This window comes from Accipiter gentilis, chromosome 28, assembly GCF_929443795.1.
Source record: "Accipiter gentilis chromosome 28, bAccGen1.1, whole genome shotgun sequence".
NCBI classification, from domain to species: Eukaryota; Metazoa; Chordata; class Aves; order Accipitriformes; family Accipitridae; genus Astur; species Astur gentilis.
The window spans coordinates 10,433,322-10,451,786 of record NC_064907.1 but is presented as its reverse complement, the minus strand read 5'-3'; the positions used below and the strand labels follow the sequence as shown (position 1 = coordinate 10,451,786).

Below are 18,465 nucleotides of genomic sequence, written 5' to 3'. Positions count from 1 at the left end.
CTCCCTCCTCCTAATACAAAACCCCTACAAGTTCAAAATGGGTACAAGGCTACAGTACTCAAAATAAATAAATAAATAAATAATTATAAAGCCAGTCCAGAGAAAAAGCAAAGCAACAGGACTCATTTGTTGTATACTGAAATTACAGTTTGAAAGTAATACATACAGGAGAAAGTACAAGAATACTACACTTTTGCTACTCACCAGCAATGCCTTTACGCTTTTGAAACATTGCACGATGTGGTGCAGAGGGTGATGGGACAGAACCGGCCTGCTCCTGAGCATCTTGGGTTGCTGTTGTTTTTATTAATTCAATAGCTGCTTGAAGAACTCTTAACTGCAGAACAACTGCCATGTCTACAGAGAGAGGCATACAAAGGACATAAGACATTCTTTACATGTCTTCAAGACTTTTTAGCAGATGTTTGTAAAAAGTAAAAGAACACAAAATGCATCAAGAGCTGTAAAACTCTCAATCCACAGAAGACACAAAGTCACATCACTACTCCACAGATACAGACAGTACACAAGTGAGTTGTTGTGGAAAAGCCATTGAATTTGATTACTCTGAAATAAGCTAAATGCAACTGTATAGAACATTTCCATTTAAATACCTTTAATGAACTTTTACAATCATTGTTTGTTCAAATTAGGAGGACTCAATTCTTTACCACAAGGCAGGCTCCTGAGGAAAACTACTACCTTGAGAACCACTTAGAAGACAAAGAAGATCCATCACCAGAGAACTCCCCCTTCTCCCTTGGCAGGAATATCAATTTAAACAAAAATCAGTGGGGAAAGGATTTACTTCTCCAGTCCCATGACCCCCAAAATAAGCAGATAACTTACTTTGCATCCTTGCACTTTTACTATTTTGAAGATGACCAAGCAGCACAATGAGGTCTTCAATAACACGAAAATATTGAGAACCTGAGGAGCTGCAGGCATGAATTGCAACTGCTACCAGCAGCTGTTGTATATCACAGGCAAGTAACTTGTAGTCATTCAAGGGAATGCTGCAAACAAAGTTGTAGTTACCACAAACATGACAGTTCTAATTATAACCCATAACAAGACCCATTACTATCCCCCTTGCTAATTATGACAACCGTACCTAATATTATATTGTACTTCATATAAAAACATTACTGCTGAAGAATAGAAAATTGTCAAAGACACCTCTTCAGTGTTAACTTTGACAGATTGGATGCCTGCAAATCTTTGAGACATTCTAATGTTAAGATTGTAACAAAGTTTTATTGCAAAAGCAATGATGTATTATTATCAGATTTCTAAGTTAAAGAACAGGTTTGAAGTCCTGTATTTCTCAAAAAAAAATTCAGGGCAATATCTCAATTTTGTAGCCATGCTGAACTAAAACTATACCGGGGTAAAAGGGAAGGCTGTCTCTTTCTTCAGGATACCAACTGATGAAATGAATTAACAAAATGCCATTTTTCCTTCCTTCACTGTATAACCTTTCTTAGAGTACAGAATGTTTGTAATCCATGAAGTCACTTAAGTTACTCAAAATCTCAACTACTAAATCACAGGCAGCACAGAAGAGACTTTTCCTGCAGTTTTAATGTTGGCTATAGATACAGTAGAATGCTACCATCTCCTGGGCCTTTATCTTACTGTTCCAGCAAGTTTATTATGAAGAGCATCCAAAGTGCACACCATGCAACAAACTTTCAAGTGAAATGACATTTTAAAATGCAAGTTTAAGATGTGGAAAGAACATTTTATATTCCACCATTTGAACTGAATTAACTTTTACTTACAGGTATAATTAAAGTTGAAGACCTCAAAACCAGTGTTATTTTGTACATGCTTTCTGATCATTTTAGAAAACAGAACAAGTACAATACAGTAATTTTTGCTAGACTTAAGGTTGTGCCTGGACTATTTTACAGCAACTGATACAATACTCACTTTGTTTCCAGTCCGTTGAGAGCAGCCAGCGTATTACACAACACATACAGCAAGCCATTATCAAGCAGCAGGTCTGCAACTTTTGAGCAGGAATTTATGATTTGTAGCAGGAGACAGAAAATGTTATGCAGCAGAACATTATCATACAGAGAGTTCTCTATAAGACCCAGCACAGGAATGACACACCATTTTTGAAAGAGTCCAACATTCTTGACATCTTCCAGATCAAATCTATTAACATAAATATAAGTGAGTGACATCCTTAAAATAGGAACCTGGTATATGCAACTAGTATATGCAACTGGAATACCAGTCTATGGCAGTATTTTGGCAAAGATGTAGATGGCATTTTCCTAAGTTTCATTGCAGTAACAATGCCTGTCTACTAAAGGAAATAAGAGCAAAATAAACACTTCAAAGAGTAACAAGGAAATGGAAGTGCCTAAAAATATGTGTGAAGCTTCAGCTAACTGCCAACTGTCTACAATATAGATTTAATGAAAACAGAGGGGGTTTGTAATCAGTGTAGAAAAATTACTGGGAAGATGATGCATCTTATAAGTGTTACAACAGGCACAGACACTATCAAGAAACCAGATACAGCTTGGCATCAATATAATAATATACTGACTGACAGGAGGTTTGATACCTTACATCCATTACTGCTGAAGTTTAATTAAGTTTGGCAATTTCTGGCTTATTGTGATTGTAGAATTCAGAACAGTGCTTCAGATTCTGTATTACTTGTGCACTAAGAAATTAGATTACTCTAAGGTTATCAGCCCATCACATGACTTACACACAATCCTAAAAGCCTGAGACATTAGAATTACCTTCCCAGCCCCATAATCAATCTTGAAGAAATAAGAGCTCTCTTTGGGCTAGTTAAGCAGCCAGGTTTAAGTCTTGCAGTTAAACAGGCTTTTTTTTTTTTTTTTTTTTTTTGCAGGGGGGTGGGGGTGGAGTGAAGATCAGGCCAACAGGCAGAAGTGATCTGGCTACAAACCCTGCAGAGGCAGCAACTGAGAAGGGGATTTGTGCAAGATTTTTGCACTGCTAACTATACTTAGCTGCGTGTTCTCCCTGTACAGTCATTAAGCAGTCACACAAATTCTAAAAAAATACTATTTACTTAGATAATTGTCTGCTTAAAGGTAATCTCCTTTCCTGTCAGTATGAGGTGGCTCTTTGGTTCAAGGAAATGGTGTACCTGTGGGGTTTTCCCTAAAGGAAATAGGGATTTAAACTCAAGGCCAAGCCAAGGAAGCAGCTGTGGCATCAAGCTTTTTCCTTAATCACCTACCAAAATGCAGTAGCAGAAGTCTAGTGACTGCTACTTAAAACTTCTAAGGATATAAATCAGTTTCACACAGGATCAGAAAGAATAGGAAGAATTAAACTGATTACAGGACATTTGAAGTGCAAAGGCCTCTGAGGCCCTCAGAAGGGCTGAGGGTTTAGAAGATCCCAGCTGGCAGCACCCATCAGATGAAGTTGCTTCCGAACAGCTTAAGGGCCATACAATTGTGATAAGAAGTTTAATACATTTAAATGTTAAAGCTACAAGCAAAACATTTCAAAACAGTTTTGAAGGACCTTTTTTCTAGGGTTGCTGACTACTAGGAAGACAATAGGAATTAGAAAGCTATCACATCTTTGCCTCCAAAGTGCACTGCTTGTAGTTCAAATATTAAGTTACAGGATGCAAAAGCAAAGCAGTACTTACTCTTCATCCAAGCCAACAGAGCGGCTAAAGAGCATTTCCAAAAAGCACTCTACAACTTCCTGAGTCCCCTGGTGAAGGTACAGCTGGTTGGCTAGCAAGGAGAAGCCACGATTCTTTAAAAATTTCTCCTTCTGCTCCCTCCTTGCTCTGTTGAAATATGCATCCAACAACTAAAAAACAAATGCGTAATTATAATGTGAACATTTAATATAACTCCCTTGAAAGTTAAGTTCTTGTCTGCAATTTGACCAGTTTGAAATAAAAAATTTTAAAATTTCAGATTAAAAACATCAATTGCACTATTACAAGTGCAATCTACACTGTCCTTGTTAAAACTGTCAGCTGACTTTATCCTTTTAATCTGAAGACTCTTAGGTTTTTAGTCAAGTTTGGGGGAGATGAAGTCACACACTGTTGTGGTTTAACCCCAGACAGCAACTAGGCACCACACAGCTGCTCACTCACTCCCCCCCACCCCAGTGGGATGGGGGACAGAATTAGGAAAAGAAGTAAAACTCGTGGGTTGAGATAAGAACGGTTTAATAGAACAGAAAAGAAGAAACTAATAATGATAACACTAATAAAATGACAACAGCAATAATAAAAGGATTGGAATGTACAAATGATGCACAGTGCAATTGCTTATCACCTGCCGATTGACACCCAGCTAAGTCCCCAAGCAGCAATTCCTCCCACACCTACTCCCCCCAGTTTATATACTAGATGTGACGTCACATGGTATGGATTACCCCGTTGGCCACTCTGGGTCAGGTGCCCTGGCTGTGTCCTGTGCCAACTTCTTGTGCCCCTCCAGCTTTCTCACTGGCTAGGGATGAGAAGCTGAAAAATCCTTGACTTTGTCTAAACACTACTTAGCAATGACTGAAAAAAATCAGTGTGTTATCAACATTCTTCACATACTGAACTCAAAACGTAGCACCGTACCAGCTACTAGGAAGACAGTTAAGTCTATCCCAGCTGAAACTAGGACACACACATAAGTTACAGAATGCATATGTAAATACATTCAAACTTTTTGTACTTGCACTTTGGTGTGTATGCAAGTGCACACATGATTTTTTGGATCATTTTGTTAATGAAGCCATATAATCTTATTCTTCTTGAAATTAAAATGCCAGTCTACTTAAAGTTTTTCATCTATATAATATTATCACACAAACATTGTCATTCTCAATACTACAAAAATCTCTGAAAACATTTTGAAGCCTCACGTCAGTGTTCAGGCCACAAGTGTGTGGATGACACACTCCCCAGAACAACTGAAAGTCAACTGTGCTAGAAGTCAAAACTTTCCTTGCACCTTATTTTAACATAGTGCACCAAGTGTTTAATCTTGACAAGATGGTCGCTGACTTTCTGCATTGTCGTTTTCATTTACATCAGTAATGCTGTCATAGGCTCCTAAGGCCTCTGGCTTTGATCATGGACTATAATTATCTATTGAAAGATTCTATGTGTTGTGTTGGTTTTGGGGGTTGGGATTTTGTTTGTTTTTAAATCTGTGGGTGTGGAAGCACATCTTAAAACTCAGAAGTAAATCTAGAAAACTGAAGAAAGCAAAATTAAAAATATTAACAAAACTTCATGTTTCCAACATGTTAGCTATGCCAGTTCACAACTTTTTAGCTGAAAACATTTTAGAGGCCTACTTTAATGACTCCTTGTTGTATGAGAGGAGATGGGTGGTTCACAAGAACTATAAGATAATCAGGTTGGATAAGCTTGTCCATCACATCATCTAGCATGACATCTGGTAGGATTAGGAGAACTCCACGCAAGAGGTCATATAATCCACAACAGATAAGTACAAGACAGTCTTCTGTACATCTGAAAACAGAGGAATGTGTTTTACCACAGTTTGTCTACAACAGGAGACAAGAAAAATGGATAATTGTTAGCTACTCTCGGGGGCAGGAAAAGGAAGAAATGTGGCAAACATTTCTCTAATACTCCTATTACCACTTATTTTTGGATGGCAGATAGCAAAAAGGATAATCTGACCAGAACTACTTGCTTGAGATTTTTTTTGTGAGCTAACATTACAAATTCCTACTCCTACCGCAGATAGCAAAATTCCTGATTTTTAAAGTTTGCTATGTAAATAATGCAAAAATTCAAACAACGCAATTTGATAGACTAAAAGCTTAATGAATTGGTTTATGACAGCCATTAAAAACACTCTCTTAATTTTCAGACTTTCAAATTTAGTAGTATAATAACCAAGAACTGTGAAGTTAGAGCTCATATACTGAGCTACTGCTAATTTATTATTTTGTTTATCTGCTTACCTATCATCAGGGCTTTCAGAAGGCTTTTGGGTATTCTCATTAGCTGAAGAAAAAGCAAGACTCTCCCAGTCTTCAGGAAGTACGTTCTTGTCAGCAAAGCTTGGCCAGCGAGCAATGGCAGATGAACTTCCATGAACCGAAAATGCTAAGCCTAACCCTGCAAAATTACTCTGACTCTTCTGAAATGAAGGTAGTCCTTTCAGATTGTCTGGACGACGTAGCGATGGCTCAGCTGCAACACCACCACCTTCATTACATTTCAGGTCTGCATCTGCTTCTTTACTCTCAAATGTATTTTCAGATAACTCTTCTTCTTTTGCAATATCTTCAAATGTTTCCGCAGATGTTAACTCTGAGTCACAAACTGTTTTTGCAGACTCACAACTGCTAAGAAAGAGCTCTTCTTGTACTCTCTTTATGGTTTCAGAACTTCCTACAAAACCAATTCTATCCTGGAGATCAATGTAGTCACGCTTGCCAATAATCTGCAGGTCATCAACACTGCTTCCCATTCTTTCAGTTAGTCTTTTTTGATGAATTTGAGGTGAGGAAGTAGGAGAGGCTGGTAGGCTTTTGCAAAGTCTTTTAGGTGCCTGAGAGCTTATCTTCTGTGGTACCCTAGCCTTGGAAGTGTTCCCTAGAGAAATAAGGATATCTTTAGCATTCCTTTTATGCTAGAAAAAAAGCTTTTCCCTCAATGTTACACTCCACATACACTTAGCACAGTGATGACCCAAACTAATTTTATGCAGCAAAACTTGGTTTAACACCTAGCATAGCTCAGATTTGGCCGATGAAGTAGAGACAGTAAACTATTACACAGCCATTTATTTAGCAAGTCACAAAAGTAAAAGATATATAAAATGGAAAATAATTTTTGCATATATACTGCAGTTTCTGGATTTACACTATGATCCTCTCAGCTAACCTTCAGCAGGAATTTGTACAGATTCCTAGAATCTGGTACCTCTGGAGATTGTCTAGCTCAATCTCCTTGCTCAAAACAAGGGTCAAATAGAGAAGGTTACTCTATTGGGAGCCCTTGTGTAAGAGGTCTAATCTACCGGCATGTTTCAGTAGACATTGAAATACTATTCACCAACCCTTTTGCACTAAGGCTTTACATGTACTTCAGATTTATAACAAATCACTGCTTATTTTATTTAACAGGGCTTCCTCTTAAGCACACAGTTTGACCCAAAACAGTCAAACTTTCAGAGCATATTACAGATGTCTTTCATACAATATATTTTTAAGAGGGAGAGCAGTCTGTATACCAGACTGGTAGAAGAAGCTTTCTGTTAGTCTAGGACAAGGAGACTTAGTTCTTTCAGAAGTATTTTTGAAAACTATACATCATTTAGTACTAATGCAATGATGACACAACAGGAATATTGTTTTTTAAATGAGTGAGAGAGATATATATATAGCAAACATAAATATACACACACACACGCGCAAACATAACCAGACCAAGCTGGCCTTCAGACTACAGGAAGGATCTATATTGTTGTAACAATCTCAGAGCCACGCCTGCACACACATTTGCAGGTAGTGCAACAAACTGCAAACCCACATGCAGGTAGCAAGTTATCTAACAAACCTACCATTTCAAACATTTTTAACTAAATTTAGAAATTCAAATTCAGAAACACAACACTCAACACCTACTTTCACAAAAATTTACGTTGAGTATTCCTCTGGCACACATGAATAATCTTTATTCAAGAAGAACAGTTTGGTACTATTGATATAAAAAAGTAATCAATTTATAAGAGTAAGATTTCATATATAATCCATATGGGAGAATGACTAATTCCATATACTATTTAGTACTGCAGTCTGTTCTTCATATCACTGCTTTTATAAAAGACACTTGAACTAACGCCATTTCAACTGAAATAGTGCTTGTAGACTCAATTTGCTTTTCCTAAGAAACACAGCAACAGTTGTAAAAGGTATTACTTTGGTGATATACAGAATACAGCTAAGTCATACATGATCTAAAACACAGAGCAGCTAAATTAGATCAGAGTAATTTGTTTCCACTCCTATTTTGTATATATTGGTAGGCTTGCTTAGATTATGCATTTTTTATTTAGACTTTATTTCTCATTGTCCATGAGCTTAAATAAAGGCTTATGCCTAAGTTACATGTTTTAGCTTTTGTTTTACAGGTTATATTTGTTGATTGCCTATGCAAATCTGTTAAAAAGTATGATTAAAAATCTAATTCAATAATGATGCAAGAAACATCACACTGACAGCATGCCAACTGAAAAAGTTACCAGCTTGAACTAATAACTTCATGCTATTTCAGCATCTATAGCAGAGGAATTAAAAACTGATTAAAGCAGTTATCTTTATAGACCTCAGCTTGTTTAACATGCTATATAATGAGACTGCTTCTAGAAAACTATTCCATTTTAATTTCTATAACCAAGGTATCTAAGTTGTTCTTTATAGGATATACTTTCCCATCCTCTATCATGTAGGAACAGTATATATACCTGCAGTATAACTAAATGTCAATACTTTAATACTGTATTTAGATGGATGTTAACAATTATGCACAAATAAAGAAAAGCATCAGCTTAATGCTTTTTGCACAGATCTGACAGCTGCTTATGGCTCACTATTTCAACTATTGCCTGGTTAAGGCATTCTCATACATCTCTAGCAGGTCTGTTTAACAAATGAAATTGTTCAGCTCTCTGGTCCACTTTGCTGCCTGAGCCATCAACGTGGCAAGTTTTCTCAACCTGAGAATAAAGAGCAGTTTAGGCAGTGTGTTCAATTCCATCCTCCTTACTCTGCTGTTCAGGCATCAAGCTCCAAGGGGCAGGGGGAGCTTTGTAAGAAATACCTGTGGGAAAGTAACACTTGAAGGCACTCTAGTCCTCTGCCAAAGGACTGTGTCTTAATGTCCTTTTTTTCCAGAATTGTTTTACCTTCCAGTGGTAAAGCTGTAAATCCAGTTGGAGTTGTAATCACAAATGCAGAACTGTCTGTTGACTTCCCACCACTGCTGGAATTTCTCAGGTACTTAAGTGATTCAATTTTCTCCTGAAAAATTTTGCCATCTAGAAAGGATAAGGGGAAGTTACATAAAAAGTTTTAAAGTTTGCATTCTTGATATATTTAGACTCATAGTAGCCAGGTTACATTTCCAGCTGATCACTGGAGGCTAACGAGAAGTGCTTGACCCATGAGCATCTGAGAAAAAGCACTTGAGAACAATTTTTTTCATTTAGTGATGTATCTTTAAAAGTTTACTTCAGAACACTGAAAATATTATGATATTCTAAAGTAATTATATTTAATTGCAGGTCCTCACAGGTATACAAGCAGTAATAACTTGGATTTTTTGCCATGTCAAAAAAGGTGGCTGTTCTCAAACAGGTTCATCTAATAAGGTTTAAAGTGTCAAAAAGTGCATTCTATTCTTACTCAGAATTTTACATCTATTAGTATTAGAGGACAGATACAGATAAAAACAACTGTACTGCCTTTGAAACTGATTCCTAAAACTGGAGGTACACAGGCATCTGCAAAAGGAGAAAACATTTCAAACTTGGATGATGCTTGTTTACATCAGTTATGGTTAACATCGTATAATGCTAATATTAAAGCATGAACTATACATCTACCAGTTTCTCATTCTCATTCTTTAGAAGAGCAAGAAAGATTTTTTTAAAGCTCATATCACTCATTTTGCCAAAGTCATCATCTAGTATAGATATATCAAAGACAGCTGTTGTCCTAGACCTGCACCCCTCAAAGCACATAGGTACTTTCAGTAACTTGTATGCAATGCACTGATGGTGCCTGCCAATGACATCTTGCAGTGCAACTGATCATTTGCTAAAAACGCTCCTCAGGCCTTTTATTTTTCTAGGAATTCAGTAACGGGAAACAAGAAAATAGAGATGGAGACAGGATGATATACACGTATTTCTTTAGAAGCTTCATTTACAGGCAAGTTAAATGTTTTTCTCTAAGATTTGCCCACAGGCAGCTAACATTATGCATTCCACTTAACAGCAAACTTTAAAGTTAAAGACATAACCACCAGAGAGGTTATCTATGGCTGCAGACAGAAGAAAGCTTTCCAAGTAAGCCAAGCAAAGTCTAACTATAATGTCTCTCAATACTCTAAACTACTTTTACTGAGTCCCAATACTTAAATTATTTTTTATATATTATTATAATATAGCAATCAAAGAATATAGTCATAGAATAGTAATGTATAAGAGGTGTTTTTAGATATTAATTTATGACTACATTTTAATCTTGTTTATTTCTAGTTAAATGTGACATATCTACCTGTGTGCAGGGAAAAGTAGAAGTTGGTAGGATTGTGACAAACATAAGTATTAGTGGGTGGATGAACTGCTAAGAGGAAATTGAAGACCAGTGTCAGCAATTCCAGGTCTGGGGGAGATCCAAGTACTTCTTCAATTATTTTCACAAATGACCTGCAAACCTCCTGAGGCAGGGATGCAAGGTGCCCTTCTTTATGCTCCTAGAGAGGAAGAGCAGTACAACTGTAAGTTATTTGCATTTTTAATTTGACAGAAATTGTCGTCTTTAAAAAATTGTCACGCTGTAATAGAAGAACAGACAAGAAAAGCTTAAGTCATAAAGCCTGTATTCTTTAGTTTGAGACGAGCTACTGTACCTACTCAATGTTACCCAAGTCCAGCACACTCAAAATTCAGGCACAAAAAATATTGCAGATGTTATGCAAGTTTAATTTTAGAAAATTAGCATCTTCTGCATACTGTACTACTCTGAATTGAAATGCTGGAGCCTTAGGACATGAATCACCATTGAAAGTATAGTTTACTGTCATTGTATTACATATTTGTAGAGAAATTAATAGTTGCTGATACTAACATTTCAAACATATTAGGAACTTTCTGAACAGTGCCACTCTGGGTCTTCTGTATTTTCACTTCAATAACCATTTTCATAAACATACATGTCAGAAATTATAAATGTAATTATCAGTGAAATCTCAGCTTGATCGAGCACTCTGTATAGTTTGACAATGGCTATTTGAAAAAATCTATTAAGCGAACCATGATTTTAGAACAGGACTTCAAGAAACTTGTGGGGAACCTCACTGTAATGTCATCATGGTGATTAACTTGTTTCTAACTTCTCATACAGCAGTCTTTTTAGTACCCAAGCACCAAGGTGACATTTAGAAAGAGGTGACATTTAGAGAAGACTAAATGAAGTTAAGTGATGTTTTCAAAGAGAATGGTTTATACAGTTTTATCTTCCATCATTCCCAAAAAATTGCAAAGTTATTGGCCAATTTGAGTAGGTTTTTTAACTAAGAACTTAAATTTTTTCCCCAAAAGGCATGCATAGTAGTGTTTGTACTCATGTCCATAAGACAGGGAAAATAACTACGCAACATTCTGTATCTAGGCATTTGCGTTAATATACAATTTTAAAAGTAAACTATACCACAAGTTCCAAAAGGAATACCACATAAAAATGAAGAAATTCAAAATTTACAGCAATTAAAATGATTAAAAGAGACATTTAAAAAAATCATTAAAAAAGGGAAAACCAATACATGCATTTCATGTGATAGAATAAGAAACTCAGAATAAAAAGGAATGCAAGACAAAACAGTGTAGAAAGAAGGGGTTGCAACACATATTTTCCACAAACAGATATGTGCTATAAGCAGGAAACCATTTCAAAATCATGTTCTTGAGAAGTATCTATCAAAGGGCTGAAGCACTTCCCCCGAGTCCCTTTTAGAACTACTATCTCCATGCCATGGAATAAGCTACTACTGGATCAAAATTTTGAGAGGAGCGCTCAGACTGGGCACTACAGGCCAGCTGCCCTATTAACTCTGGTGAGATACAGGACAGACAGTTTCTGCTACTTGCACAGTATCTATGTTTTTCAGTAATGAAGACTTGAACTAGTAAGAGACATCTCAGGTCTCTAGAGAAGGGTCACAGCTCATTTCAGCTCCTACTCATGTATGGATTGTGCAAGTAACCTAGTGCCTAGGTGTCCTGGTTTCAGCTGGGATGGAGTTACTTTTCTTTCTAGTAGCTGGTATAGGTGTTATATCTTGGGTTCAGTATGAGAAGAAAGTTGATAACACACTGATGTTTACAGTTGTTGCTAAGTAATCCTTAGATTAAAGTCAAGGATTTTTCAGCTTCTCATGCCCAGCCAGCAAGAAGGCTGGATGGGCACAAGGAGTTGTGAGGGGACACAGCCAGGGCAGCTGACCCAAACTGGCCAAAGGGATATTCCATACCACGGGGATGTCACGCCCAGTATATAAACTGGGGGGAGCTGGGTGGGAAGGGATCACTGCTTGGGAACTAAGTGGGCATAGGTCAGCAGGTGGTGAGCAATTGCATTGTGCGTCACTTGTTTTGTATATTCCAATCCTTTTATTCTTATTATTGCCATTTTATTATTGTTATTTTTATCATTATTAGTTTCTTCCTCTCTGTTCTATTAAGCTGTTCTTATCTCAACCCACAAGTTTTACTTCCCCCCTGCCCATTCTCTCCCCCATCCCACTGGGGTGAGCAGGAAGTGAGTGAGCAGCTGCATGGTGCTTAGTTGCTGGCTGGGGTTAAACCATGACACTAGGTTTACAAATAGTACCAGATGGTTAAAATCTCTTGCCCCTTCTGTCCAGCAGTAAATACGGCACCCAGTAAGGAACTGTATCAGTTTACAGCAACAATGCCTGTTGAAGATGAAAGGGGTCTGGAAGCACAGAGGACAGTCTACTGAAGTAATTTTTCTTATAGCATTTAGTCTCTTCCCCCACCCTGCGTAAGTAAAACTGAGTATTTTGCCAAGCACAAAATAGGATCTCAGAGTCAAAGTACCTGAAGAACCTGACAAGTTAACAGGAAGTGATGTACCACTTGAGCTTTCAACAGCTGTTTAATATTAAACATCTGTTGGTGGTGGTTAGCTCTGATAAGAATTTCTAGAGCTGCTAGCAGAGTTTCCCAAACACCTTGCTGAAAAACAAAAACAAAACAGGAATATGGCTTCAGTAATATATTTCTGAGTCTACACATTGAGAATAAAGAAAGCAAAAAAATTCAGTTTAGGAACATAACCAAGTCAAGTTAGTTTTGCACCCAAGAGACTAAATGACTGCAAATGGTGAGGTCAGAACTAGAAACTAGGAAAGTTGTGCTTATATAAAATTAAGCATATTTTAATGATTAAGCTACAAAAAAATTACTTGTCTAAAACTAGTTTTGTATACTCCTTGCTATATTAACACTAGATGGCTATTTTCAACAGTTTAGCTCCAAAGGGAAACAGGTGTTCCTCAGTCTTAAGAAATTTCCCTAAAAAATTATTCCATTCAACTAACAAGTCATTTACATATGTTACATTTACAAGAATTTAATACACTAAGGCTACCTGCATCATTGATAATGGGAGCTTGATGCTACTACCAGCTATTCAAAGAAAAATAAGGACCATTAATTTTAGAACATTTTAGTAATTCATTTCTCCAGTTAGATATCAGTAATTTCAGACCTCATAATCCTGTATCACTTCATTCTTTCTTAAATATTGACTTTTAGACTTAAAATCCTTCCAAAATGAAAGTAATTACCTTTGCTTTAGACCATATCTTCCAGTCAAGCAGCAGCTTTTCTAACAATTGAACATCTTGGATAACTGCAGTAGAATCTGTATCAAGCAGGAATTGCCCATTTTCATTTCTATAGAGAATCTCATCACTGCAGCATCCTTCAAGAAGAGTCTTAAAGAGAGGGAAATTTTCTTTGAATGTCATAAGCACAAAACAGTACAGCTGTCCTATCCAATTTATCAAAAAAATATTTAAAGAGACATCAAACTCTTGACAGGGGAGGCATATATCTACCTGGTCAACTTTGAAAATAGTTACTGAGTTTAACACTACTGGAGGCATTTAAGAGGTTTCATTCTTATAAAACCAGTACAAATATTTTTTAAAAATATTTTCAGGTGCACTCAAACATTTTTATTAATTGCTTACAAGTTTAAGCTTACTTGAAGACCTCTGAGAAACAAAGCTGCTTCCCCCTGCCCCCATGTCCTCTGAAATGAGGGTCTTTCAACACTTCCTTTTTCTCCCCTTACCTACGAAGATTTTCTAGTTCCAGGCAAAACACTCCTAGACCAAGCTTGCTCCAAATCACTGCTCTGCCTTTACAAAGCCAGCTTCAAATGTAGAATTAAAATCACAGGGAAGTTTCTAAATTGGTGCTAACATTAAACAAACTATCAGGTTAAAAGAGCACTCTACCTTCAACATGCAAAATCCAACAATGCATTTTGGTTTAATCAACACTCGATGAATCATAGAGTAACCATTACAATTGTCCATCTCCTGTATTCTCTGTTGATTGTATTTTGTTAAAGATAGTATAAGTTGTAGTGCTAAAGCTTGAGTGTCTTCACAGCTGCTAATCTCTACAACCTGAAGAAAAGGCAAATTTAATAAAACAGTTTAAATGAGAAACATTTAGAAGAAAGCCTTTAAAACGCTGTTGCAGTCTTAAATCATAACTTCTGGATTAAATCTGTTTTAAGGATTTTGAGGTTATGTACATAACTAATTTTTGCCTATGTCTGTACATTTAGATATTATATCCAAAGTGATAATTCCAATTGTGGTAAATGATTATCTGCTAAGAAAATAGAAGTCCCATTATAAGAATCCCTTTTTAAGAAAAAAATCTGTTCTAAATAAAATCTAAGTAGGAGGCACCAATTTATTATTGCTATATTACAAAGTCACAAGGTCAGGAAATACATAAGCCACTAATAAGAATAAAGTCTGTTGTTTGCCCTAGAAAAGTATGTTTCCTAATGTTTAAGGAAAGCTTTAAATTAAGGTTCATGAAGGTCTAGACTATCTCTACCTGGACATGTCAAACATTAAGTTTTATTTTGTCCATAAAATGACAAGCAATTTGATAGATGAAGACCATGCACCATTCTTCACTCCCAAGAAAGAGCAAATAGTATTTTTACCAGAAATGTACAAGAAGAAAAATCTCACATGAATGGAATTTCGGTTCCTATAGGTTTCCTTGCCATGCACCTGTTAATTCTGCTGCACTTAGTTATACACATGTATACCTGTATTGTCTGGCAGCTGATCTATTGTTTGCTTGCTTTATTGATGCAAACAGTCTACAGCAGGGTCTGTAGCACATACTCAGCATAAATTTATGCTAATACAGTAACACGAGTAAGGATTTTCTCCTCAGATTTCACTATCAATGTTAAAATTACAGCACACAGCGTCTTCATAGCCAGAAGTCCGAATACCTGGCTGTCTCTAATCTAATGTGCATTTGTTACTCTCCACACACCTTTCAGAACACTACCATTGCCAGAGACATACAAAACAAGTTTTAGGCCTACCTTAGTATTTTGAATTAACTGTAGTACTTCAGAGACTCCTAGCACAAATATTAGCCTCTCCATGTAAATGTCACAGTTAAGTAGTATCCAAGTTAGGGCTCATAGCCTTAGTATTTTTGAAATTATGATTTTTTTTCTTAGACAGGATAAGACTTTGAACATGGCTGAACAGTTCTCTCGAAAAAGCTCTCAGTATTTATTAGATAAAATGAAAGCTCTGCACACTATGTAGTTTTACATTGATTAATACTTGCATTGTGAGTATCCTGTGTTTAAAGCATCAAAGATATGCAATGAGTTTAAGTGCCTTTAAAAATTAGAGGCCAAAAATATGATCAGTTCTACAACAGTCCTAAAAATCTCTTTTGACATTTAGAAGTCCCAACTCTGAATCAGAATGTAAAAAACACACCTTACATAGTAGCAATATTACAAAAAACATTACACAATAAAATTATAATTAAGTTTCCAATTTAAGACAACCTGCATGATGCAGTCTGTGTTATGCCACAGGTATTTTCCACAGATTTTCTTTAAGAAAAAAAATATAAATCACATGCAGACTAGATCAAGGCAGCTAGAATATATGGTTTGCTACCCAAGATACAAGAAAAATTTTATATGGGAGAACACACACATGGAACCCCCTCCTCCAATCCCCTTACCCTAGCAAAGAGGAAAACAAATGCACCAGTTCCTCCAATTTCATGTAGTATACACTGAAGAGTTTTATATTCAACAGGCTGAAGTGTTTTCAGGTGGTAAGAGTCCAATACATTGCTCTGAACTTCTTTTGAACTGAAAGGTCTCTGAGAAGGTACAGTTTTCACTTGACCTTTTAGTCTAATAACAGGTTCATATATGGTATACTGACCAGGGCAGCATGTAGTATAAACAACAGCAAGGCTCTCCTGAAACAAGAGAAGTTTAAGTTTTTTCAAGAAAGTTTAATTAAAAAAAAAATCACCCCCAAAACACAAAAAGCCACACACAAAAGCCACCTAAGAGCAAATAGCAGCAACTCAGGCAGTTCATTTCTACTTCACCATTAACATGCTCTTAAGTTTCATGTGGATGGATGTGCACTAAAATGCAACAATTTTAACAAATATATACAATAGCTGTAGCACAGAGTTAAAGCACTAAAAATTTCCACCAAGGATCCCCCTCTTACCATCTGAAGAAGAATTACAACTATTTTGCATAAAAAGAAAATTACTGACAAATTTAAAAGAAAATTAGCAGAGTTACTAGGCAAATTGTTTCCCTTTCTAAAGTGGCAAGTCCAAAATAGAAAGTTATCTGCTATTTTTTCAAAATTTCTCCAATTTTTTTGTTTTAAGTCTATCCTTTAATCAGCACTGCCATATAAGGATCTCAATAGAAGTTTCATTACTGATTAAAAGACTTAGACCAAAACAAAAGCTCCTCTCAAAAGTAACTGACTAATTTTCACAGAAAATGTAAAATGATTATATTTGGGAGGTTATTTAAAATAGAGAAATAATTACATTTAAGGCACTTGCATTTATGCAATAACGCAGATATTAATTAATCACTTGAACACATAGTTCTCTTCTCTAGTTACTTGGTGTTTTGTCAGGCAAAATAAGCTTAAAAGTTGCGTGACTGATTTGTTAGGCTTTTTACTTATTCCATTCATTCCTTCTTAACCTATTCAAAATTTAGTACCATTGTTTAGAAGGATCACACATCCAGACAGAATGACCTTTTGGCTACAGCTACAGAGCTGCTGTAGAACAAGATCAGAAAAATCCCTCTAGTGGAAACAATTCAGAGAGCAGGAATTACCAGTGCATGAAGACAATCCCCCAAATATAGCAGGCTTGATGGTAAGAAAGTTTTATTTTATTCTTTTTTCTAGTTTAACTATAGTTACGCCTGCATCTGGCAGGGCTGTTTCAGTCAGGAAAGAGGAGAGAAGCTAAGATCTGCCAGCTGGAAAGTGACTTTTCAGCCAAACTTGATGCAGACTTATTCCCTCAAAACCCTCATGGAATTGGGATGAAGTCTTTTTCTTCCTGTTAAAGCCAGATAAATCTCATTTCTCCTCTCCTCTCACTTGTAAAGTTAGAAGGTTAACTAAGCTGTCCTTGGCTACCTTTACATTAATGGAGAGAAGAGCAACATATTCATTCTAGAGCATTTGGAGGTGCCTGCTTATCTGATAGATTAAATATGCAGTATTATAGATGCTGGAACACCTAGAAGTTGTCAGAATTCGACCTAAAGCAAGATGAAATGGCCACCTTGTGTGGAGTTCAACTCCCACTGAAATAAGTGGGAAGAACCCTGCAGTGACTTTAATGAGAATTGGATTTGCTCCTGCCTGCTTTGAGAAAGTGAAGCACTTCGGGAGACAGCAGGAAATGTGTTCCCAGTTTCTTAATCAGTTCTAAGAGATTAAGAACCATTTTAAAGGAGAAACTTACAATTAAAGGCCCAACATCCACTTCCTTTTTTTCCATGAAGAGTTCTTTGATTTGTTCACATTGTAGAATCTCTTCACTTATGTACTTAGAGCAATCAGTCAATGTTTTGCCATATTTACAAGGCATTACAGATGTGAAGTCTGGCCCACATGTGTATAAGTAAAATGCTTCCTCTGGTCCAATCTTTGCACCTAAAATCCAGAAGAGAAGCTGTTAAGTCTTTAGTATACAATAAAGCCAAACTCATGCAGTGGCTAGGAGACTGCATCAAAGACTTTACAGGGAAGATCGCTAGCTGGTTTTCATAGGCCCTGCTGATGAAAAACAAATCAGTACAGTCCAGTGCTTGCTATTAGCTACTTCCTGTAGATCAGTGACTTCTGACACATCACAGGCCAGATCAATTCAGTGGCAAGGGCAACTGAAACAAAGTCAGAAAAATAATCGCACGAACTGAAGACCATCAGCTCTGAATAATCAATTACAGTTTTTTAAATTGAAAAAAGTAATATCTCCAAGCTTCCTCAAAGTTTTCAAAGCACAGCAAGATTACAGATAGCAACAGCATGCTACAACATCATGGAGAGTTAGAGTA

The 18,465-nt window shown here is 36.5% G+C and overlaps 2 protein-coding genes across 24 annotated transcripts in view; one reads left to right on the top strand and one right to left on the bottom strand.

Moving 5' to 3' along the window:
- The window catches only part of GGPS1 (geranylgeranyl diphosphate synthase 1), a 407,079-nt gene that overhangs the window by 145,204 nt on the left and 243,410 nt on the right, over positions 1 to 18,465 (top strand). The gene's annotated exons all lie outside the window — the stretch shown is intronic.
- The window catches only part of LYST (lysosomal trafficking regulator), a 117,800-nt gene that overhangs the window by 26,785 nt on the left and 72,550 nt on the right, over positions 1 to 18,465 (bottom strand). For all 23 annotated transcript variants that reach the window (XM_049831516.1, XM_049831513.1, XM_049831512.1 and 20 more), the window contains 13 exons: positions 17,871 to 18,061; positions 16,083 to 16,328; positions 14,291 to 14,464; positions 13,613 to 13,762; positions 12,861 to 12,998; positions 10,297 to 10,495; positions 8,922 to 9,053; positions 5,971 to 6,607; positions 5,332 to 5,509; positions 3,662 to 3,831; positions 1,936 to 2,166; positions 850 to 1,016; positions 205 to 357 (listed from right to left, as the gene is read on the bottom strand). In XM_049831516.1, the coding sequence (XP_049687473.1) occupies positions 205 to 357; positions 850 to 1,016; positions 1,936 to 2,166; positions 3,662 to 3,831; positions 5,332 to 5,509; positions 5,971 to 6,607; positions 8,922 to 9,053; positions 10,297 to 10,495; positions 12,861 to 12,998; positions 13,613 to 13,762; positions 14,291 to 14,464; positions 16,083 to 16,328; positions 17,871 to 18,061 (2,766 nt within the window). The remainder of the gene's footprint in view (positions 1 to 204; positions 358 to 849; positions 1,017 to 1,935; positions 2,167 to 3,661; positions 3,832 to 5,331; positions 5,510 to 5,970; positions 6,608 to 8,921; positions 9,054 to 10,296; positions 10,496 to 12,860; positions 12,999 to 13,612; positions 13,763 to 14,290; positions 14,465 to 16,082; positions 16,329 to 17,870; positions 18,062 to 18,465) is intronic.